Source organism: Zeus faber (assembly GCF_960531495.2).
Source record: "Zeus faber genome assembly, chromosome: 20".
NCBI lineage: Eukaryota > Metazoa > Chordata > Actinopteri > Zeiformes > Zeidae > Zeus > Zeus faber.
Window position 1 is genome coordinate 22836316 of NC_137207.1, and position 23572 is coordinate 22859887.

The 23572-nt window shown below is 44.9% G+C and overlaps 2 protein-coding genes across 4 annotated transcripts in view; both read right to left on the reverse strand.

The window, feature by feature from the left end:
* The window catches only part of tap2t (transporter associated with antigen processing, subunit type t, teleost specific), a 9563-nt gene extending 3373 nt beyond the window's left edge, over positions 1–6190 (reverse strand). The window contains exons 1-5 of the mRNA XM_080021001.1: positions 5560–6190; positions 5274–5388; positions 4975–5105; positions 4658–4863; positions 3694–3891 (exon numbers count right to left, since the gene is read on the reverse strand). Coding sequence (XP_079877127.1) covers positions 3694–3891; positions 4658–4863; positions 4975–5105; positions 5274–5388; positions 5560–6037 — 1128 coding nt within the window. The 5' untranslated portion in view covers positions 6038–6190. The remainder of the gene's footprint in view (positions 1–3693; positions 3892–4657; positions 4864–4974; positions 5106–5273; positions 5389–5559) is intronic.
* A 1194-nt stretch (positions 6191–7384) lies between these two features.
* LOC307245538 (cytohesin-1-like) lies at positions 7385–23328 on the reverse strand. 3 transcript variants are annotated; one of them, XM_080021174.1, is made up of 12 exons: positions 23170–23328; positions 18064–18146; positions 12532–12596; positions 12187–12253; positions 11860–11978; positions 11200–11393; positions 10676–10824; positions 10212–10324; positions 9189–9267; positions 8959–9030; positions 8523–8677; positions 7385–8426 (listed from the first exon to the last, which is right to left on the reverse strand). In XM_080021174.1, the coding sequence occupies exons 1-12, from the start codon at positions 23195–23197 to the stop codon at positions 8348–8350; spliced, it is 1203 nt and encodes a 400-aa protein (XP_079877300.1). In that variant the 5' UTR covers positions 23198–23328; the 3' UTR covers positions 7385–8347. The 3 variants fall into 3 exon arrangements, with proteins under 3 accessions (XP_079877300.1, XP_079877301.1, XP_079877302.1); XM_080021175.1 differs by lacking the exon at positions 23170–23328 and adding an exon at positions 20330–20749; XM_080021176.1 differs by lacking the exon at positions 23170–23328 and adding an exon at positions 20084–20149.
* Positions 23329–23572: the final 244 nt, after the last annotated feature.

Genomic DNA, 23572 nt, shown 5'->3' on the forward strand with positions numbered 1-23572 from the left:
TTTAACTGTATTAAGCCTGGTTCACAGTCGCTGCAGTTGTAGTGTTGTTCACTGCGCGCAATAAATGACGTCGTTGTGCAATTTTGCGCGAGTGGGCGCCCCTCCCAATTTTTGTAACCCCGCGCCGTGCGTTCCAGGTAATTCAGGATGCATGCGTCCGAAGGAAGGTCGTGCGAAGAGGTCCGCAGGTGCAATCTGTACGATCCATCCATGCGTGACCAGATTTGGACCATTTCAATACCTCAGTACAACAATTGCACAAACTCACGACTATATACTGTACAACTATGACTATACATTTAACACTTTCTATTTAAATGGTATTGCTCTTTTAAAGTTATTCCGATCCTTGCCTCAGGACTTCTTTGTAATGTTTACAGCAGTTCCTTCAGTTTCCCCTGGTGGTCTGTGCACGGTGCCCCCTGTCTTCCAGGACAATATCACCACGGCATCTACACGGTGCGGCAGACGAGGGGGCGTGGTTAAGCCGAGGTCTGCAGGCTACAGCGCGGGCTTAGTCCCGATCAGCCCGTTGCCAATTGGTCGGGGTCAGCTGGGAGAGTTTTCTTATGTGTTGTGTTGTGTTCGTCTTGCAGTGAGGACGCGTGGTGCAGGAGACCCTGCTGAACCAGATCGCGACCCAAACGGGACTCTGATTAATTATTGAATACTTTATGTTCACGTTTTGGCTCAGCCTTTCTGTTTGAGTGATTTACGATAAGACTCCAGCCGTGTCGGCACCTCACTGCCACTCAGTCTCCGTCTCCCTCCCTGAACCCGTGTATGTGGACGGTGTGGAAGAAATTCTTCTGCAATGATCGGTGAGGTTAATCTGCCCGCTACAAGAAAACAAAACTGAGAATATTCAAGATATTTATTCTGAAGAATAAAGAGAAAGGTTCAGTACTGCTCCAAAGCAGTGCTCTGACCAGTCTGATCTTATTTCTGATGAAGAGGGCTTCATACAACAACAGAGGGTGTGGCTTGGGTCAGAAGTCATTGACAAGTCTGTCCCTCATCTGTCTCCCTGGATGCCAGCCTCAAACAGTCAATTCACAGGAACTTGTAAATGACCTGGCAGACGCAAATTTACAATCCCTTACAATGCACCTCCAGGCTCCCCTGTGGCTATTCTTCATCTCCATACAAGGTGAACAGGGCCAAATGTGATCTGGTTCTTCCATGTTAGAGTTGACATTGTGGAGAGAGAGAGAGAACATTTCTCTTTACATAAAGTTGGGGCGTTCCTGGGAAAACAGAGACAATGTTTTAAAAAACTCCGCCTCTGGAGGTAGAGGCCTTTGTCCTCACTCAAAATAAATAACCGTAAGCATTTTTCTCTCACACCGGAACCGTCTACACACGGCGACGCACAACTATACTGTATGCTCGTGCTCTCTGGCAGTGTGCACACCATGAGCCACACAGCTCGCTTGTAGTGACTATAACGGTCACTGATAAATGCTTTGGTAATAGACAATTAACAGGAAGAACAAAGTGCTGTTTTATTTTATAGGAGAAAGTCACAATTTTGAAGAAGTTCTTTAACAGAAAAAAAAAATATTTTAAGTTAAATACTGCTCATTAAACATGGACACCAAATAATTAAACACGGTCAGCACATTACTGTCATTAACAATTATGAGAGCTCTATCTCTCTGTCTCTCTCTGAGTTTAATGTTTCTCTGCGGTCTGAACTCCAGGCGGCACAAAGGCTCCTCTACACCCCAGGACTGAGCTGGCTAGACACCGCCAGGCTGCTGCTGAGGAGGGCTGGCCGGCTGGGCTACGACAAGCACCTGTCCCCCCCCCAGCAGCAAGAAATGGACATGACCCGGGTTGACACCGTTTTACCAATCTGTGTTCCAGTCCTGGCAGGTGTTCAAGGCCCAGCACGAGGCCAGCCCTACACCAGGAACTTGGATCTTTAATGCCAACCTACGAGCCCAGAGCCTGTCGTCTCCCCAGCCTGCGGGATGCCGGGGTGGTCAAACTGGGCCACCTCCTTAGAACACAAACAGCAAGGCTGGGAGAGCCAACCGCTCTGTGAGGGTGCTGCAGAGACTGGTGGAGGAGGGGCGAGCGGCCCTGACCGGAACGCTGAGGGCGGTGGTCGAGGACTGTACCATATGTGAACAGTGGGATGACAAGTATGAGCCTGTTCCCCTGTGATGGTTTCGCCTGTTGTGCAAGGGCGGACAGAGGAGAGGGGGCAACCCCTGTCGTTCACAATGCCACATCTGGGCAGGTTTGAGACAATGGGGAAGAGAACAGCCTACCACACCTGCACCAAGGTGCTACACTTGCGCTCTCTCAGATGGGTGAGGGCCTCCAGCTGGACAGACTGACTTGGCCCGGACTCTTGCCCCAGGGGCAGCTGGCGTTCTGGATCTGGGTAGAGGGGAGGGCTGTCCGTTCTGCCAGGATGGCATGACTGTGGTGCACGTTTTCTTGTGGTGCACTAGGCCAGCAGGGCTGTTCAGGTTGTTGCAGGGATGGTGTCAGGGGCTACGTTTGTTTTTTTTTTCACAGCAGCTCTTTATTTTTGGCTGCAGGGATGCAGCAAACAAAAAGCGTGTCCATGTTCTGATGAATTTTTTGTTTGCCGTTGCCAAACTGGCCATATGGAAGACTAGGAAGAACAGGATCCAGGAGCAGGGCTCCTTGGACCCGGTTCTCATGCTGACTGGCCTGCTGGCGGCTCGCCTTCGGGCGGAGTTCGCCCTCCATACACTCCCCAGCAGGCTGGAGGCCTTCAAGTCCCTCTGGGGGATTGGACAGGTCCTAGGTTCCGTACAAGACAATGTCCTACTGTTGCATTATACATGTATTTATTTATTGTTTTTTTCTTTATTTTTCTAGTTAATTTTTTTCATACATTCATTTTCCTATTTGATTTATTTATTTATATTTTTGGAATGCCCTACCAACTGAAATAAAAACACAAACTGATCTGAAAACGTGAAACACTGGCTGAAACAAAACCAAACCCGTGATCACTGATCACATTTGTATCACAATGATTGTAATGTGATGTAATTATTGTACGATCATGTGAAGAATGTCACTACTTATTTTGTGCTTATTTAAACTTACGTATTTCTGATAATGGTGATGTGTAATGACCATTTTTTAAGTAGAAAAGCCTAACCAGGGACAGGGGTTGCAAATAAGCCTCGGCTAGAAATCCTATATACATCTGTTTTATGTTTTTATAACCTTTCACAATGTTTTTTGCATTGTCCCTATTAAATAAATACATAAATAAATAAATAAATACATCTGCGGCAATGTTACGGTTGTTTCCTTTTCATACTTCTTATTTTTTTTGTCCATTTTTCGATTGCTATCACTAGACATGTTACTATAAATATATTTGTTTATTAATTGATTTCATACATTTCCTAAAACTCAAATATCTCTCTCTCTCACGGCGTCACATTGTACGTTTATTTTTGTGTTTATTTTAGATGTAAGTTATTTTATTTGAATGTCTCCTTATTGAATGAAACAAGCTCCATACCTAATGGGAACACGTTCTCTGTGACTCCCACTCGTATACCATGATTAAAAAAAATAATAATAATAATTGCATATTTGCAAGTCGCGCTGATGCTCCTAATTATAAGATTTTGTCGCACTGTCTTCAAAAATGGTCGCAGTCTGGAGCCCTGTTCTACATCTTGATCTCACCCTCCGCAGTAAGAGGAAGACTGTGCTGAAGATCCCTTTGCGTCGCCGCAGCATGTACATCTGCTTCAGTGCGTCCTTGTACCTCTTCACTTCACATTCTTCTGCCTTGAAACTGCGGACCACTTTGATTCCACCGATGCTCTGGCGGGCAAGCTCTTTGGCCTCAGCCTGGCTGTCCTGCATTTGGGTTTTTAGTTCCTGTTCAACATAAGAGTGATACATTAAAACAGAATGAACCCTATCCTTTTCTCTCTTTTATTATTTTATACCCTGTGGACCAGCAAATTGCTATACTCACTGACCCTTCCATTAAAGAAGCAATTTTTTAAATATATTTTGGCATTTATATTTTTTCTCCTTGTGTACTTTTTTTTTTTTTTTTAATCACTGGATATGTGTTCAATGATGGTAGAAATATTATACGATTTTATTTTAAAAAATGACCAGGATCAGGGGATTTTAAACATTTTACCTATCCACATTTTACTCCAATGTCTATAGAAATACAACTACTTGATGATTGATTTGCTGCATGGCATATTTACGTAAAATTCAAATAACTATATTTTCCTACCGTATTAATTATTATTATTATTTACACTGTCTCTATTGTCGCTGACGTCTACAGCACTGAATAAAGTGGATTTTATGGGCATTTTGGCCTTGTTGATTCTACTGGCACACTGGGCCAGTTAAAGGCTTATTTTTAACTATTCCGTTTAATGTTGCGCCCTGATTTACATCAATCCGAAATTTTAAAATGTGCTGAATGCACAGGAAACATCTCAATGCCCCCAATGCAAAGTGTTTCCTTTTCTCGATTTCTGTTCACATTAAGGCTGGTTTCATCCAGGGACCGTTTGTAAACATATTTACACCCGGGAATTTGATCAGCCTCTCCCAGCCTCTCATCAACCTCGAGCTATCAGAGAAATGTCCAAGGAAGGGGTGCTATTATAGATACCTGGCTAAAGGTGGTGTATTTTTTTTGTAAGAGGGCCAAGAGAGGCATCTCCACGATGGTGAGGAGAGTGAGCTCCCAAGACAGCTGTAGCATCAGCATGAGCATGAAGACAGCTTTGACTACACTGCGAACCAGCACGTTGGCGTTCAGCGCTATCGTGCGACCCATCTTGTCCACATCGGAGTGCAGACGCGAGGAGAGGTTTCCTGTAGAGGAGACAGGAGACAGGTCGGCCACGGCAAAATAAGGATCACTGGGGGCGGGGCAGCCTTACTAATAAGTTTATAAATGCGGTCATGTCCACGTGCCGGTCTCACCAGGCTTGTGCGTCTCAAAGTAGGGCATGTCCTGCCGCAGCCAGCTTGCGTAAAGCAGCTGCTTCATCCTCCGGTTCAGTCTGACTAACGTCCACAGGAACGTGCTTCCCCTCAGGCTGTTGCACAGGGAGCTAGAATCAAGGAGGAGTTCAGAGGGACATCTTTTACTTTAGAGCCGCCGTCAATAACGAAATACATACAGTCGTAGTTCATTCCCTGTCATATACTGCAGCTACAATGAATAATGAGGATGACAATGCTGTTGTAAAAAATAGAAAGAGATGCCTGCCAAGTAGTACCTCGTAAGTGAAACCAGGGCCAGCTGCCCAATTGCAAGAGAGAAGGACGTTTGAAAATCTTGATCTCTCAACATGTCAATGACTCTTCCCTGATAATATGGGATGAATGCATCACCTGTCAGCATCAACGAAAACACAAACGAATGATTGCGGTTAGAGCACATCGTCATCCCTCCCCTCACTTAAACCCCCTTTAAGTGGAATTGAAAACGATCAACATGCGCATGCATCAGCGAGCGTGGCAATATCAAAATGATATTCACCGCAACATACGGTTTATACTTACACACGACCCCCAAAATGAGGAAAGTGAACGCCGCCACGAGGTGGAGGAAGTCTGGGCGGAAGTATTTCGTCAGCCTCAGCAGCAGTGGCCAGGGGTCCAGGCCTTTCTCCTTCCTCGACCCCTCGCCATCGGGGAACCACGTCTCCCAGAGTAGGCAGGCGGCGGCTGAGGATATCTGGGCCGCCACGGCCATGCCGGGCTCGTGGGCGGGCCTGCAACTCCCAGCCATCCCCACCCGGAGGCTTTGGAACACGGGGGGCAGGAGGCAGACGAGGGCCGCCAACCTGTGGAGCACCACCTCGTCGCTCCAGCTGCGAGTCAGGCGGTGGAGGAGCATCCACTTGGAGGCTCCAAAAACCCACAGGCCCCCCAGCCCCCAGGAACTGGAGCGGTCCAGCAAGACCAGTCCGGCCCACAGCGCGGACCACAGCAGCAGGTCGCACAGCAGGAGCAGCGCGCACGCCCGGACGGAGGCCATTTTTCGCCCCCCTGACCTGAACTCGAACCTAGAACGCACAAACACAACAACGTTTCCAAAGGGGATTTAACGCGCCGACATCATTACCGACACATTGGCCATGGAAACGCGAATGTTGACCGAATGTTCATGACACAATGAGAAGCTTAACGCCGCGAATGAAACACTTAGAGGCGTCGCCGGGCGCGCAGCGTCGACGCGGACGAGTTTTACTTTCGCTTTCGCTCTCCACTGAGCGTGCCATGGCCGCGCATGCGCACAGCGAGCCCTTCAGGGCCGCGCGCCAACTTTTGAACGGACGTCACCGTCGTCGCGGCTCCGGCGGTGACGTCCGTTCAAAAGTTGGCGCGCGGCCCTGAAGGCGTCCGTTCCCTTCCGCGTCACTTGCGCGTCACTTGCGCGTCACTTGCGCTTTCTTTCCCCCCGGGCGGCGACGCCACCATGTGTGCTGCGCTTCATCGCCACTAGATGGCGGCAGCGGGCAAGTGAGCGCGGAACTGGGGTTTCCCAAACCGAGGTTCGCGGGCACCTGGAAGGTCCTCCAAGGAATTGCAGGGGGTCGGCTGCAAAAGGATTTCATGTATTTTTTTTATATATTTATTGTTGTGGATTTAATTTCAGATCCGATTGTCTCTCTCTCTCTCTCTATATATATATATATATATGTGTGTGTGTGTGTATGTGTACATTTCTTGTCTATGCATTTATTCAACCAAAAACTATTGTGATATTTTGTCGGTTTAATTTAAATGTTAAAGCACATGTAGCAGATACACTACATACTTTTTTTGTCCTCAGTCACGGCATGGTTTTCCAATAACAATTCCACAACAAATCCATAGCTATAATTTAACATTTTAATAAAGTAATGTTTATGGCTTTACTGGCACCTATGGGGGTGGGTGTCCAACCGCATCTGCCTAACTACGGGTGCTCTAATAATAATAATCAAACTAGAATAAAAAGTTATTTACTGGACAGTATTCTTAATTGTGTTGGTCAAGAGTATCATTTTGTGGAAAAATAATTTTATATTTGGGTTAAGTGAAACCATTTTAATTGTTAGCCACTTTATCAGCCTTTGGATGAGAATGTCTAAATTAATACATTTAGAATTATTAAATCTGGAAATGTTTTAAAGTAAAACGTTGATCGCTCTGGAATCATACTTTTTCCACTCTTCCTGCGTGGTTGAACACCAGGGCTGTCGATACTTGCTCGATGTAGTAAATATCACAAGTAGATAGATAACAAATATCACCGCATAATATCACCAGTATTTCAGAAAAAGGCAAATATGTTTATGCAATCAGATGTGGAAAGTACTAGATGACATAAACTCAAGGGCAGTATTTAAGCACGATGTTTATGCTTTACTGCAATCTCCATATTAGGAGAGTTTGTACCTTTTCTCCACTACATTCAAAAATGAAATGTTACTTCCTCGTGCACTACAGAGAACTCAAGGAGTTGAATAAACTTAAAAAGAAACAAACAAAAAGGTCAACCCACGTTACTCCCAAGACATTCTCAAAAGTATAATGGTTATGCCACTCCTTAATACATTTTATTGAAACAAAATTGAGAATAAATTACAAGAAAACATGGTAAATAAATATTTAACTATGCATTACCTTAACTTCTATAAACAGTGCTTTGACAGAAAACAAACAGCTGAGGGAAAACAGTCTTGGTAAAAAAAAGAAGAAAAAGAAAATCTTATTGAATAGGGCAAAAACATGACACTCTGAACACGTAATGAGGTACGGCTGAGAAACATTTTTTGTTCTTTTACCAGTTTCCGCCTTCTGAGCGTAAGTGTAAAAAAACACAGGAAAACTGCTGAGCCTGCATGAAATGGTTCTGTCAAACAAAATTCAGTAGCAACCACAAAAGGTTGTAAGAAGAGCAATTTCAAGTTTAGGTGAACTAAAGGTGCATGGCATCATGAAACCAAAAAAATAAAAATTTAAATAAGAGATTTGGAAAAAAAAAAAAAAAAAAAGGAAATAAAATCAAAAATCTGTTGGAGGGAAATGAAACATTCCTCACTTGGTCAAACCAAAGGGAGAGCGAGCGCATATGACGGCACGAGGGAAGAACTGCTCTGAAGGGCCGACCCTCCGTTCCTCTGTGCTAGGTCCACAAGCCGCCTCCTTGGGAAAGGGGAAGGACTGTCCGTCCGCACGCTCCAGTGGGAGTGAGGAACGTCTGGATTGCGTCTCCAACTTCTCTACAAGGTCCACATATCACATCCAGAGCCAGGAGGCTGCATGTACAGGTCAGCTGCGTGCACCATTTGAGCCTCCTCTACAGACCCTTGAGGGAAGAGACCTTCTTTTTCCGGGCGGCCAGCATCTCATAGAAGGGGTCTTTGCTTATGGCCGCTCTGGACAAGGGAACCATAGAAAGCGATTTGGATGAGACGAGACAGGCTTTTGAAAATACAACACATGCAATGGGTTTTTAAAAAAATGCAACTCACTTGATGCTGTTGATCCACTCGTCCTTCTCTTCCGCGGTGGGCGCCGAGATTCTGTAGAAAGTGTGGTTGCCCTCGACAACTCGGCCATCTGCCTCCGTCTTGCAGGCCTTGATCACCTGATCCTTATGGTCTGGGATGAAGAGCTCAAAACAGTTCTGGGCAGGAGTTGAACATGGGGGAGACACAGTGGTTTAGAGTCGATGATCCTCTCATCATCGATCAGTGACGATGGATCCGTTTGGAAAAGAGTCAGACCTTACATCCGCAAGATTCACAAAGGTCAAAATAAAAAGAATGAGAAGGGGACCTGGTCACCAGCGTAAAGAACAATGCTGCAGTGCAGTGTACAGAAATCTAATCATATTAAGACTAAACTTGAGCAAAAAATGGAAAGGGCTTTGTCTGTTACTAAATTGTAAAAAATAAGATTGATCACCGGCTTCTTTGAGTCGTTGACTTCTCGGATACTCAGGTTTTCCAGAGGAATGATCCCTCTGGGTTCCTTATCCTACAAACAGACACGGAGGGGGGGGTAAACAAAAATGCAGAGTTATAATATTGCAGTGGTTTCCATTGTCGTGTACACTGAATTAAAAACTCCTTACAACGAGGAGGTTGCAGCTCAGCTCCAACCCGTCCATTAAGTCACAAGTAAAGGACACTCACAGTGGTGTATTCAAAGTAGTAGAGGCAGTTATCAGTGAGGATGAACCAGCGCCTTTTCCAGCTCTTAACTCGTCCGCCTGAGGAGGATATCAAGTGAGTAAGGATCTCAGATCGGTCGTTATCAAGGTTGTTAGCGCAGAGCAAAAGAGTCCAGCAAATTAGATTCTTAACTACTGTGGTTTGTGATAGTTATTTGTAAAGCGGTGTTATGACAAAGCCATTTTGAAGCATGTCGATGGAAAGAAAATGCCAGGCACATCAAAGCGCATTGGTTGGTACACTCCAAAACGTCAGATGACGACAAAGTGATGTGAAACCCATCCACTGTCCTTGTCACATCAGGGGCGTGAAGCTCATCAACGCACAACGCAGTGTTAAGAAGCCTCAAATCAAAATGGAAGGCGGGTGCGCAGAGGCTGAGCGACATGGCCAGTTGGAGCAAGGTAGGTCAGGGGTCAGGGGCTAGAAGCACAGCGTCAAGTTACGATGGGGTTGTTAAGTGCTGAAGAGTACATACCTCCTGTACATACCGGTGACAAAACCCAGGAAAAACATAAAAACAGGGAAAAATAAAAATAAAAGTCAGAGAAATGACAAACATCTCAGTTGCTGTATTTGACTTGAAGCCTGATTCACACAGAATACTTGAAACTACTACTTAAAACTATTTCACACAAGTATAAAGGGAGTTTTAAACACTCGTTCATGGAACATGGTAAATGTTGAGCAGATCACACGACTTGCTGTTGTACTGAAAAAATAATCAAATAAATAGTTCTCCAATATACACCAAACATTTTTTGTGATGGGAAACCTAGATGCAGTTCATCTGATAGCCACTAGGGGAGAGGCTCCAACCGTGAGATGCAGATACGCACTCGATGTGAAGTAGGCTTTAAAACACGCCATTTTAATGTCCACCCGCTACATGGCCTTCCAGCTCAGGATGAGGCAACAGAGGATTTATTCATGCTGATTGTGTTGGTCAGCGAATACACACCGACTACTCATATACGGCACATACCTAGTTTTAGGAGCCAGCCCTCCCTGTCAGGGTTGAAGAAGGTATGAGTGAGGTCATTCCCATCATCCTCTGGAATCTTGAAGGGCTCATTCTTGATGCTGTCGTACAGGTTCTATAGGGGGCGATTTGTGAAACCAGACAAATCAGATGAATTACGGTTGTTGAAAAATGGAGAGACAAAAAAGAAATGGAGTTGGTGGTGCCCTCGTCAAGATGCAGATGGTTTTAGTGGGATAAAGTGAAGCTCAATCAAGATTTAATGCTATGGATTACAGAGGATTTTTCCTTGGGGGGGGGGGGGGGGGGGGTAAATAAAAAAATTATTAAAAACACTAATTTGTGTTTTTGCTACCAGAGCTACCCAAGCGCATCTTTTTAGATTGTTTGAATGAGTTTAACCTTTTAACAAATAATGAAATATATCATGAAATAGAACATAATTAATATCTAAATCTATTCTTACTCTCAGTAGGTCTTCCGGTAAGTCCCCTCCATCATTGATCCCTCTGTTCATAGCTGTGAATCTCTGTACAGAGGGCTTGTCCTTCACATTGGGGTTGTGCAGACTGGTGTTCAGCATTATCACAGCAAATGACAATATGTAGCACGTGTCTGTGATAACAGCAGACAGAATGGCTTCAGGGTGCATTTTTAAGACATTAAAACACAACAAATATAGGTGAAGGTACAATGGAAATGTAGTTATAAATATACAGTCAAACAGGGGAATGTGGAAAAGCCATATATTTTTCAATTTAAATTCAGAAATAACATGTCCAACAAATGGGGTCGGTGATATGGAAGCATTTATTATTACAGCAATCCTAGTGTAAACTGCACTGTAAACCTGGGCGCCAACCAAATGTTGTAATACGATATGATGGTATCTCAAGTCCATGACGATACAAAAAACAACAATATTTTGTGATACCGTCAGCCCGCCCCGCCCCACAAGACAAAGAGTGGGGGCGATATACCCAGACACACCTGTGCTCTGAAAGACGCCCGGGTTGCAGTGGCAGTAGCGCTGGGCGAAGGCCTCCATCATGCGGTCGATCTTCTGGGCCTCGCCGGGGAGCCGGAAGCTCCAGAGGAACTGTCTGAGAGCCTGCACCAGGTTCAGGTCTGTGAACTCATGTAACTGCACAAACGCATGCAGCACCTCGATGTTGAAGTCATCTCTGAGGAAAGCAAGCACACACACACACACACACACACACACACACACACACACACACACACACACACACACACACACACACACACACACACACACACACACACACACACACACACACACACACACACACACACACACTTATAGGACAAACTGGATATCTCTATCACCAAAGAACTGATGTGATTGCTGAGATCAAAAATAAAATCAAAGCACGTGTGTTGGAATACTGAGCTGAAACATATTGATTCAAAAACATTATGCCCCCCCATAGGGGGACACGTGAGAAGACGAGACACAAAATCAGATCTGCTATACATCCAAAAAATACAAAATACGTATTAGGATTAAGATTATCCACTTTATTTTTGGAGTGGATCCTCTGTTCCCATTAAGCTTCTGCGTTTGGTGCAAACAGTGAGACGGCAGGAGCACAAGCCAGTAGAGAGCAGTTTCAACGTGGGGCTTACCTCTGTCCCAGGTAGTCACCAATGACAGTCTTATTAAGCCCCTCCCCTTTGTACAGGAATTGGGCGATGTCGTCGCTGGTGTTCTTTAGAAGTGAGCTGTCAATCAAAAACCTGATCCCCTATGAAATGGGAAACAAAGGGTCTTATTGCATTCGAAAAAATTATAAATAAATTGAAAACCTGACCAGCAAATTATATTTCCTAATCCAAGATCGACATGCTGCTAAATAGTTTAAAGACAACATCTTCAGGAAAATTAGAAAATCAAAGTGCTCCTTTGCTATATCGTCTTCGTAACCCATAGAAAGTTTCCCTTTTACAACTCACCTTCTTTGGGTCCATATTAAACTTCTTGCGGCCCATGGCCACTTGTTTATTCCTCTGCATGCTTTTCCTAAAGGCAAAATAAAATCAGTTTCCATGAGAAAATCCTTAATCAATTGAGGACCATCTGTAATAAGCTTTAGATCTCGCCTGTCTCTCTGTAACACACACACACACACACACACACACACACACACACACACACACACACACACACACACACACACACACACACACACACAGTAACTTGCAGGGGCTCATACTGTGTATTCCTCCAAATATCACAAAGCGCTTCCTCAGTTCTCCCCCCGGGGTTGAGAGGACGACCGCCGCCCAGATATACCTCACCTCTCTTCAGTCAGGCCCAGGTTCTCAATCTCACTGGTCACCTCCGCTATCTCATCCTTCAGCCTCTGAGGAACAGCCGGGCGGAGGAATGCAAAGAGGGGGAAAGGAGTCGGGAAGGGAGATGAGAAAAACATTGGTTGAGAATTTGGACGAGATCTTGTGATCTGCTGAGTAACTCAGCTAGAGGGGAGAAAAGAGAGAGAAAAAAAAAAAAGCAGCGTGCGAACACACGCGGCTCCCTCTCGATACGTCTGGCTCTAGCCTCGACCTCCGCGTTAAGCCAGTCTGAACAAAATGTGTTGCTTATGGATGACACACACACACACACACACACACACACACACACACACACACACAAAGAGATGACCCAGTAAGGGCCAAGGAGTGCTTGGTCAAAACGAGAAAGAAACGACGCCCTCTCCCAGTCTTATCCATCTCTGTAGGAGTTATTTGGAGCAGCAACGAAAGCCTCCATGAGAGCCGCTGCACCTGCTGCTGGGGTCACACCGGACCACTCGCTCCCCTCCTCTGACCCAGATTCCCAATCCCCCGCTTCCCGCGGACTCTCTCTGTCCGTCTGCTGAATTTCTCCCGTCGGGAGGGGAGGGAGGCGCTCCCCCTCCAAACTAACTCGATTGGTGCAGCCAGGCAGCTTGTAAGGAATCACAATCAGAGGTTTGGAGAAGAAACGGACTGAGAAACAGATTGAAACAATGAGTGCAGTAGAGAGGCATGATATTTATATTCATTGAGAAATGTTATTGAATTTATTTGGGGTTAATTATTTATCACTATGCACATGCAGAATATTCCTAATTTTCTGTTCATCTATTTCTGGTAATAATAATAATAATAATAACAATAATAAATAAAGCTGGAATGCACAGGGTCCAGTTGAGTCGCAGCAATTGTACCAATTACACAAATTACAGTTCTCCAAGTTCTCGTGAAACGCAACGTAAATGCTATTTACGTTTTCAAAAAACGGAAATAAACTATCAACACCGATGACAATCAGTGGAACAGTTGCGTGGTTCTATGTGAAATGCTACCCCTACAAATATAGTCAGATTTGGATCAAACTTGGACCATGGCATGGTGGACTGCCCCGAATACAAATCTTATTCATTCGTGTCCGTGGGTTAGACGGTTTCTGAGCGCCAGACACGATGACATGTGAGACATTTGATAACGGCCAGGAGAATAGACACTCTGGTGAGAAAGGCGAGGCAGCGTCTCTACCACCTCAGGCAGCTGAGGAAATTCCGGGTCTCGGTGAGGATCCTCAAGTCCTTCTACTCTGGAGCAGTGGAGAGCATCCTGACAGGCAACATCACTGCCTGGTTTGGGAACTGTACTGCCCAGGACAGGCGGGCCCTGCAGAGGGTGGTGCGTTCAGCTGAACGTACCACTGGAACTACCCTCCCCCCCTTGCAGGAGTTATACACCAGGAGGTGTAGTAGCAGAGCCCGTAGGATCATGAAGGATCCTCATCACCCCAACAACGGACTGTTTCAGCTGCTGCGGTCAGGCAAGCGCCTCCGCAGTCACGCAGCGAGAACAGAGAGACTGAGACGGAGTTTCTTCCCTCAAGCCATCAGAACTGTCAATGCTGACCTCACCAGGGGTCCTAACTGAGCCATGCACTAGGCTCCACTACCTACTGTACTGTATGTAGCATACTGTACCGCATACTATGTCACTGTTCAGGGTTGTTCGTGATGCCGTATTGCTGCGCCGTACTGTTGTATACTGTGCTGTATTATCCCAAACACTACCTCACACTATTCACATTCACATGCCACTTTAATTCACATGCCACTTTAAATGCACATATCTGTATATACATAGGCATATTCCTTCTACCTATTCCATTTTATTTCAATTTATTTTTATTGTATTTTATTCTATATATTTTTTATCTTATTCTATAAGTATTCCACTTACTGTATTATGTTTTAGGAGTCAGTTAGTCGGTCTATTAGAAAGGAATTTTCTACTTTTTATTTTATTTTATTTTTTGTACTTTTTCCTAGGACTTATTGTGTGCTATCACCGGGTGCGTTGCATTACATTTCACTGCATATATGTATGGAAGTATGTATATGTATGTGACAAATAAATATCTTGAATCTTGAATCTTGAATAATAATAAAATCTGAACTTAAAACGAGATTATTTGGCAGGGTCCCGCTAATAATCATCTTTATTTGTATAACACCTTCCATACACAGCATGTAACTCAAAGTACTTTATATTAAAATAAGACGGTCAGATAGTGACAAGCAAAGCAAGCAAGAAAAATGCTTTTTTTGCAAAATAGAATAATAAAATAATTAAAAGAATGAAAGAATTTTAAAACAATCAACAGCACATTATTTAATTATTTCAATGGATTCTTGGATTTTACCATCATGACACCCAAAATGCACAAAATAAAATAATATCTTCAACTTCATTATATAGTGCTATGGCGACATAATTCTCTCTAGCCAAGGCTAGCGATGCCAATTTAAATACAAGACCTTTCACTGCCAAAGAACTATACCTCAGACATCTGGACTCATCAGAAGAGGTTTCCATGGCTACACCCCCCCCCCACCCACCACTTCTAAACTAACAGTGTTCTTCCTCTGTTTCCATGACAGGAATATTTCACGCCCATTACCCAACAGTCCCTACCATACCCAAACATTGGGGATGGTAGCTCAGGAGGTAGAGCTGGTGATCCAAAGGTTGCTGGTTCGATCCCAGGCTCCTCCTGCTAGCATGCTGTAGTGTCCTTGAGCAAGACACTTAACCCCTAATTGCTCCTGATGGCTGCGTCCGTCGGTGTTTGAACAATTGTAAGTCGCTTTGGATAAAAGCGTCTGATCAATGACTAAATGTAATGTAATGTAAAACAGTCCCCATCATCGGGCAGGAGAGGTCTCAGGAGAGAAAACCTGGGAGCAAGAGTTAACCGTACTAATAAACTTTATCAATTTCACAGCGTGGTAGCCCCGTATGGAGGGAGATTGAGGGGTTTTTTTTTTTTTATGTGTGTTGGATGCCCACACCACTTACAGATCATGGCTCCCCCCCCAAAAAAAACAAAAAAACCTACATGTATTGTAGGGGTGTCACGATTCCGATTCAAAATTGAAAATCGATAGAAATGAGCGTGTGTGTGTGTACGAACTTCGAAATCACAAGCAGGTTTGCAAATTTTTTTTGGTAATATTGTCCGACATGGTCGCCATATTGGGGCGGTCAAGATCAGCTGGTAAACAAATGCAGTGGGCACTGGGGGGGTGCAGGGCCCTCCGTGAAGTCGACTGCGGCTCCCGGCTAAGAACCTTGGGCGAGCTCCGTGGGTGGGGTCCGCTGTGCCGCATCCCTCAACGCACACTGCATCCACCCACCTGGCACGTGGGCTGCAGTAACGAAATTCAGATAGAATTTGAATATTACAAAATAACAAAAAAAAAAAAAAAAAAAAAATTTTTTTATAAAGTTCCATATAAGTTCATTCAATTTGTTGCACAGTGAACATACATTGAGAGAAATATTCCCAGTAACTGTGTGCGAAGTCCGCTTCGCGGGGACGCACGAATGCCCCGGCACGACTCCCTGTCCTCCGGCGTTTCACTGTGTGTACAAGGGACAGTGCCCCTTTGACCAGAATGTCCAGTAATTCCACAGATGTGGCAATGAAAGAGGGAAATTAATGTCCTCTAGTGCAGAGGTTCCAAACCACCGGCAGGATTTTTTCAGGAGTGATCAGTCATCTGCTCCACCGCAGAGCAGCAGCAGGAAACGGAGTAAATTAAATACATCTAGAGTTTTTATTTGCTTTGTTTGGAGAAAAGATCGCTCCGATGTGAGCTACAGGGAGTCATTTTCCTTTTATTACCAGTGCAGTTAGCATCCCCTTTTTTTGCACTTATTTTGGTGAGTAACTTAAAAGTAGTGTAATGAGTAACTTATTGTATATTATTCTAAAGTCTAGTTTTGTTAAAGCTCTTAACTGTTAAGGTGTGCGGTTTGAATATTCTCATATTTTACTTACTTATAATTCTTTAATATTCAAATAAGTTACTTTTTGAGAAACAATGTTTATCTTTACTAATCAGGACTCCATAGTCTAACAATGGGATAGCTGTCAATGCTGAAAAAAATACATACGTTTCAATTGAAAATTGAATCAAAATCTTAAAATCAAATCACAACACCCCTCATGTATTCTGCTGTTACCAAACAACAGATTGCCCCGGTGTCTCAGGCTGCACAAACGGGCGAGATGGGGCTGTCCCTTTCCCTGGCAGGACTACTTCTGTTCATTTGTTTAGGCGTAGAGTGGTTGCATTGTTGCAGTGGCTGCAACCTCCATGCAAAGATAGATGCCATACACACGCACACACGCACGGTCCCTAGACATACTGGTATAGACGGTAAGAGAAAATCCTCCTAAAAACCTTTAGATAATGTATGAAAAAACAAACCAACAAATAAATTATACCAAACCAACAAATAAAGATATTTCAAAGGATTTGTCATGTCTTGTCAGCGGCCAGTCTGAAATATTGGGAAAGGATCACTTCACCATTAACTACAACATAAAACCTGACAATGATAATCTAACATTAAAGTATTACCACCATAACATTAGTATTATTATCTCTCGGGTATTGTGATGCAATTGCCATATTGTGACACAAAATGTTGTCGTATAAATTATTGAGGAGGAAATTTCTAAGCAGGTCTCATATTTTTATGACCAGATTCTTATTTGAAAATCTTGAGTCTTTGTCTGACATCAAACTTCAGTGTTCCTTCTAACAAATCTCAGTAGTTTTAATGTGGCGTTTTATGTCCCAATTTAAAATCTAGTCCAGATATATCATCAACATCGCGTCAAATTCCCCATGCTAATTCTTATAGGTGTGGATGGGTGCTCGTCGAACAGTCTGGGTGTGCACAGTTCAATAAAAGAGATGGATCTGTATTATCAATGCGTAAATTTAAGATTCAGAATTTGTAGAGAAAAGTTGCCATCAGGCCAAGTTGTTTCCCATCACTCAGCCCTACTTGAGTTTACTGAGTGTATTCTGCTGACTGCATAGAACTGCATGTGGAGCAATAACACAATAGTGGTGATGTATTCTTCTCAGTCACAATGACTGCGACTGTGTGTCAGAGGTGCAGTTTAAGACGTTTCTCTGGAAGCAGTCATCACTGAAGGAGACACAAGATGCTGAATGACAACAGGTCAGGAGGCCTGACACCCAAATGAATGTGGTTTGGTTCAGCCAGTTAGTTAAACAATTAAAAAAGGTGCAATATGGAAGAGGCCTTCAGGCTGACACCGATGGCCGAACATTGACAGAGAAAGAGAGAAGACGACTACTCTGGATGGAATTACTTAGAATGCAGCCTTAGAATTTAAACTCTTAAGTTCAAACCCTGATTACAAGTTTAAGACATCTGCGGCGGAATGGGAGGAGTAATCTTTCCATCCGTTTCCACTGTGTGTGTGGGTGTGTGTGTTACTTGTATGTCTTGCAGCAGTTCTTGCTTCCTGCGTCGAATGCTCTCCAGCTCCTGTCTCTCTTCTGGGCTGAAGTCATTTGGAACTAAAAGGAAAAAAAGGGGGGGGATTGAAATACGGTCAACAGCCAAATAGAAATATCACACACACACACACAGGGGAGAGACCTGAGAATCCCAGTGCGGTCAGTCAATATAGTAACTCAATACATAATCCATCAAATTGGACTGAAAGCCAGCCAAACTTCCATTGCAGGGTGAAATCAACCCTGGTTTATCTCACACACACACACACACACACACACACACACACACACACACACACACACACACACACACACACACACACACACACACACACACACACACACACACACACACACACACACACACACACACACACACACACACACACAAATTAAAATACTAGGGCCAGTATTATTCACACGTAGCTGGAATGAGGAAGTCTTTTATAGGTGATTTAAGAAAAACAACAATCCAAAAAGTAGCTCTTTTGGGTTCATTCGGAAGGGATTGTATCAGAATCAATTTTGATTTATTCATATTCTATTTCTGTACATCTGGGGAAATTAGACGTGATAATTGGCATGTTTTTGTGATATAGGCCTGAAAAGCATAATTAAACAATCATACAGAAATACATTTGCTGGTTCTGAAATCAAATGTGTCCTCCTCCCTCACACACACACACACACACACACACACACACACACACACACACACACACACACACACACACACACACACACACACACACACACACACACACACACACACACACACACACACACACACACACACACGTCTGCAGGAGAGTGATAAGCGAAGGAGGGAAACCGCGTGTCAGTCAAGAACTTTAGCAGGAGGTGAAAAACAAGAACAAGAAAGAGAGAAATTATAAATGTCTGTTGGAAGAAAGAGTCTGGCAGCAGACAGGAAGACTGAGGGGCCCCACCGGGCTTTTTATAATGTGGGGATAAATGTAGCGCACGAGTCTGCCACATTTCATACCCAAATGCTCACTACATTGGATGAGAGACAAGAAGGAATTTACCAAAAAACATGGAACTTTATATTGATCATCGACACATCACAATATCCGCGTATCGACTCAAATCTCATGTAAAAAAAAAAAAATTCCAAAAGGTGAATTACACTGAACTCTATGTTAATGTTAAAAATAATATCAGGCTACTTTTCAAAACTGAAACATCTCCGATCTCACAATAGTAAAAACATTTACAGATAAATCATATTATCCATTTAGATCACAACATTTTGATCGCATAAATATCTTCATGTTGGCACAATAAAACGCCAACTGACATACATACTGTATAGACATATAGACAGATAATTAATTCATTCCCGGAGGAAAATTGCAAAGTAATAATAAAACATTTTTTAAGTTGAACTGCTTCACAGGAAAACACCAACTTAAGTCTGAGCTGTCATGACAGTTGTTCCAAGTGTCTGATACGGATATTGTCACCAACCTCATCACCCAGAGGGGAACAGGCTCAAGCAGGCTGGAGCTGCTCCCGTTATGATCACACCGACGAGAATAACACTTCAGACAAGAATAACGCTCCATAAATACATACACACAAAAAATGGTCGCAGTCATTTCAACAAGCTATATAAGCCTATCTAATAATAGTCGCTCCGAATAGCCTTTCGCTACCACACACACACACACACACACACACACACACACACACACACACACACACACACACACACACACACACACACACACACACACACACACACACACACACACACACACACACTTACTTCTTGGCCAGGTCCAGAACCTAGTCAAGAGGTCACTAAGAGTGTAAAGCAAGTAATGGGAAACTTTTTCACAGCAGCTGATGACCAGTTGACCCACATGACAACAATAGGGCATGAACTTCTTCTCTCTTAATCACCTAGTACCCCCCCCCCCCTCCCCCACCCTCCTTCTCTCTCCATCATTTCCCGTCACGATGATTGTTACCTAACAAATGACATCCATGACTCTGGACAAGCTGTGCAACAGGACAGACAGTATTACGTCAGCGATGGCGGTATGGTTTTCCTGATGTCACTAGAGTTTCCAAGAGAATAATGACACAGTCACCCACGCACACACACATACACCGCACACACCACAATTTCTCTGTCACAATAACTCCTGCCCTAATGCAGAAGTTTGGACTGATTGTCTACGCGTGCATTTGCGTCATTGTCTTGAGGTTCATACCAGAATCTTCGGAGTGGCATCACCACTAGATTTCTTTCAGCGATAATCCCGCTCCAAGGAAAGGCCAAATCGCAAAGGAGCCGCCAACTTCTACGTAGGTATTTTGAAAATTTCTTCAGTCCAGTTCTAACTTCCAGAGCGCTCTGGCTCCTGAATCTAAGAACAAATCGACCACCAGCTCCAATAGCCTTGTAGTATTGTGCTGAAAACTGTACAGTAGTAGTCCCGTCCTGTTTGAGCCCTGCCTTCTAATCCAGCCGAGTCCCCCTCCTGGTTGCTCTCCAGAGACAGTCCTGCTTCTTAATCCTCCAACAAGCACTGCAGAGCCAGAGGGGAGAGGACAGAGCAAGGGAAGGAAAACTGGCCCGCAGCTACACCACACAGATGACAAGCATTTATGTCTGTGCGTGTGTGAGAGGGTGTATTCATCCTGACTGCCCTCATCCAGACTGTGTGTGTGTGTGTGTGTGTGTGTGTGTGTGTGTGTGTGTGTGTGTGTGGAGGGGTGAGGTGGGCGTGGTGGATAGTGCTCTGTCTCTCACCCCTTTCCTGTCCTTGTTGACTCCTCCCACTCTACATATCATATACACAGGCTCCCCCCCTGTGGACACGTGATGGTGAGGGAGGGGTAGCGAGTGGGGGGGGAGGGGGGATCAGTCAGTGCCATGAAGTGGAAAATAAACAACATTGTGCTGTTAAGTGTGTGGTGGCTGCAAAATAGGGAAAAACGATTATCTGTGCGACTGGTGATCAAAGACGATATTTGACATATCAGAATGGCCATCTGACAGTAGAGCTTGCATGCGCTCTGATGCAGCAGGAAGTCTGGAAAGCACCGTTTTGTAGTCTGGTTCAATGTACTGTCCACAGCATTATCGGATTGGCCCAAACGTGGGGGATGCATTGTAAAAAGCGAATCAACTGTCTTCATCTCAGCTGAAAGAGAGAGATGTGGGAAATTCACAGAAATCCAGAGAAACGTTGGACTGAGAACTTTGCCGACTTCTGCTCTTAGACGGTACCCAGAACAAAAAGCAAGGCTTGGCAATGATTTTTTACACACTTAAAAAGTTTTTCTGGGGCAGTGGCTCAGGAGTTGACTCCCTTTCTGCGGTGGAAGACATCAATACCACCAAGAATAACAGTCTGAAATCAGTGACAAACAAACTTCTTAGCAACAGCCTGCTGTCTCGGATAACTTAAATAAGTCCCCGCCTTTTGCCCTCTTAGCTCATCACAAGGTTTGCCCACACAAACAAAAATGAGAGGCTTACACACACACACACACACACACACACACACACCCTCTGATTTATACCGGGGGCCAGTAGCCGAGTCAGAGCCATGATCATCATGACTATAAACAATTCCCCTTTTGTGATAAAAGGAATGTATAGTTCAGACCCTCAGTTAAATACCTGTCCATTTATGTAGATGGGTGGCCCCAAGATAAAAAGAAAAAACAAAAAAAACATCGCTCAGCAGCATGTGGCACAGTGGCGCAGTGCATTCATTGCACTGCTGCCTCACAGCAAGAAGGTCCTGGGTTCGATTCCCGCCTGGGGTGCTGTTGGCACCGTGCTCTGGCGGGTTATCTCCCAAATAGGAGCCTTTCTGTGTGGAGTTTGCATGTTCTCCCCGTGCTCACATGGGGTTTCCTCCACCTACCATCAGTAAGGACCCCCACCAAAAACATGCACACATCACCATCGTCTGACCAGCAATGGACACTTGGTACCAGGTCCCCGGGTGCGTCGACGAATGCTGCCCACTGCTCCTGGCTGCCCCCCCGGAGGAAGGACAAGCCAGAATGGGTCAAATGCAGAGGCCTCATTTCACTGGCCACCACCCCAAAAAAGCACGTGCATGTGTGTGTGTATGCATGTGTTGTAGTGTGGTGTGTTGCGTGACAATTGAAGATTCTTCTTCATTATACAATCATGCGGCTGTGGAAAGAACCCTGGCGACTGTCTGCATCCACAGCTTCTGGGCTTCGGGGTCCAGTAAACAAGGGTGGGGGTCAGATTCATAGCCAAAACGAAACAAAATGTGGCCTGAACGTTGTAAGGGGAAGACTTTAAAGAGGAAATAAGACATCGCAAAGATGGAGCAGACTGCTTCCCTATCTGTTGGGCCCTGGCCGTCCGATTGTTTGGATTTACGAATATCAGATCGGTTGATCTGACTACATAAACTCATGTCTATGTGCTGAAATCCAGAACAACCTCCCTGCGCTTGGGTCACAAATTGGGCAGGTTTTATTGTCTTTACTTACTTTGTTAATTTGATGCCACTATAACAGGGAATGTGGCACCTGGCGGTTGCTATGGACTTCGGCCACTTCAGTTCACTTTCATTCAACTGCATGGAGAAACAGCTAAGACATAAATATATATATATATATATATATATATATATATATTTTAAAACACAATAATGGAGAAAGGAAGGGAGGAAAATAAGGGGTCGGGGTGTCACACGAGACGGTTGCACGACTTTCTGCGGCAGCTGTTCCACCGAGCAGGACCTCCAAGGCGTCTTTGGTCACAAAAACGGCGACCGGACGTTGACTTTCGATGCGGGTGATGCCCCAAATATGGCGGCTTGCTCCAGCAAACGTACCGACAGCCGCACGCTCACCCTTTAGCGCAAAAATGAACCTTGTACACAACACGTGTCCACCTGCGGCTCTTCCACCTGAAGGGCCATTTGCCTAGAGTTCCCTCGGCTCCACGGACGGCACAGCGCTCGTTCCCCGCAACGCGGCCCCAACGCCGGCGCAACAATCCGCTTTTCAACCCGGCGTACGCGCCCGGCTCAGCGGAGTCGCCCAAACTCACCAACCGCGTCTTCCGACTTCAACACCATCTCCGCTTGAGGAAGCCCTCCGAAGGGAGAGCGCCCGCCTGGGAATGAGCCCCGGGGCAGCAAAGCGCGACGTCCGACCTCGGGCTTGCGACCTCGGGCTCGGCTTCGGCAGTTGGCGCCCGCCGCTTGAACGCACGTCCGCCCCGCGGGACGGCGCCGACACCCGGCGCGCGTCACAAGGAAGTGGGCGTGGCCTCCAGAGAGAGCCGGCGCGAGCGCAAACGCCACGTTCAGCCACGCCCCCGCCGCCCCGCCGCCCCGCCCCCTCCTCCTCTTCCTTCCTCCGAGTTTTGAATTGAAATGAAATTACATTTAATTCTATTCAAAGGGCTTTAGTGGAAAACAAACTGAAAAATGTAACTGTAATAAGTGAAA

What these genes read in the sequence shown, in the direction of transcription:
- LOC307245538 (XM_080021174.1), bottom strand. Translation starts at nt 23,197, where the DNA reads ATGGTGTTGAAGTCGGAAGACGCGGTTG. An exon ending in GGCTGGCTCCTAAAACTAGG is followed by an intron (nt 9,268 to 10,211) that starts TATGTGCCGTAT and finishes GATATCCTCCTC; the next exon opens with AGGCGGACGAGTTAAGAGCT. An exon ending in ACTACTTTGAATACACCACT is followed by an intron (nt 9,031 to 9,188) that starts GTGAGTGTCCTT and finishes GTCTGTTTGTAG; the next exon opens with GATAAGGAACCCAGAGGGAT.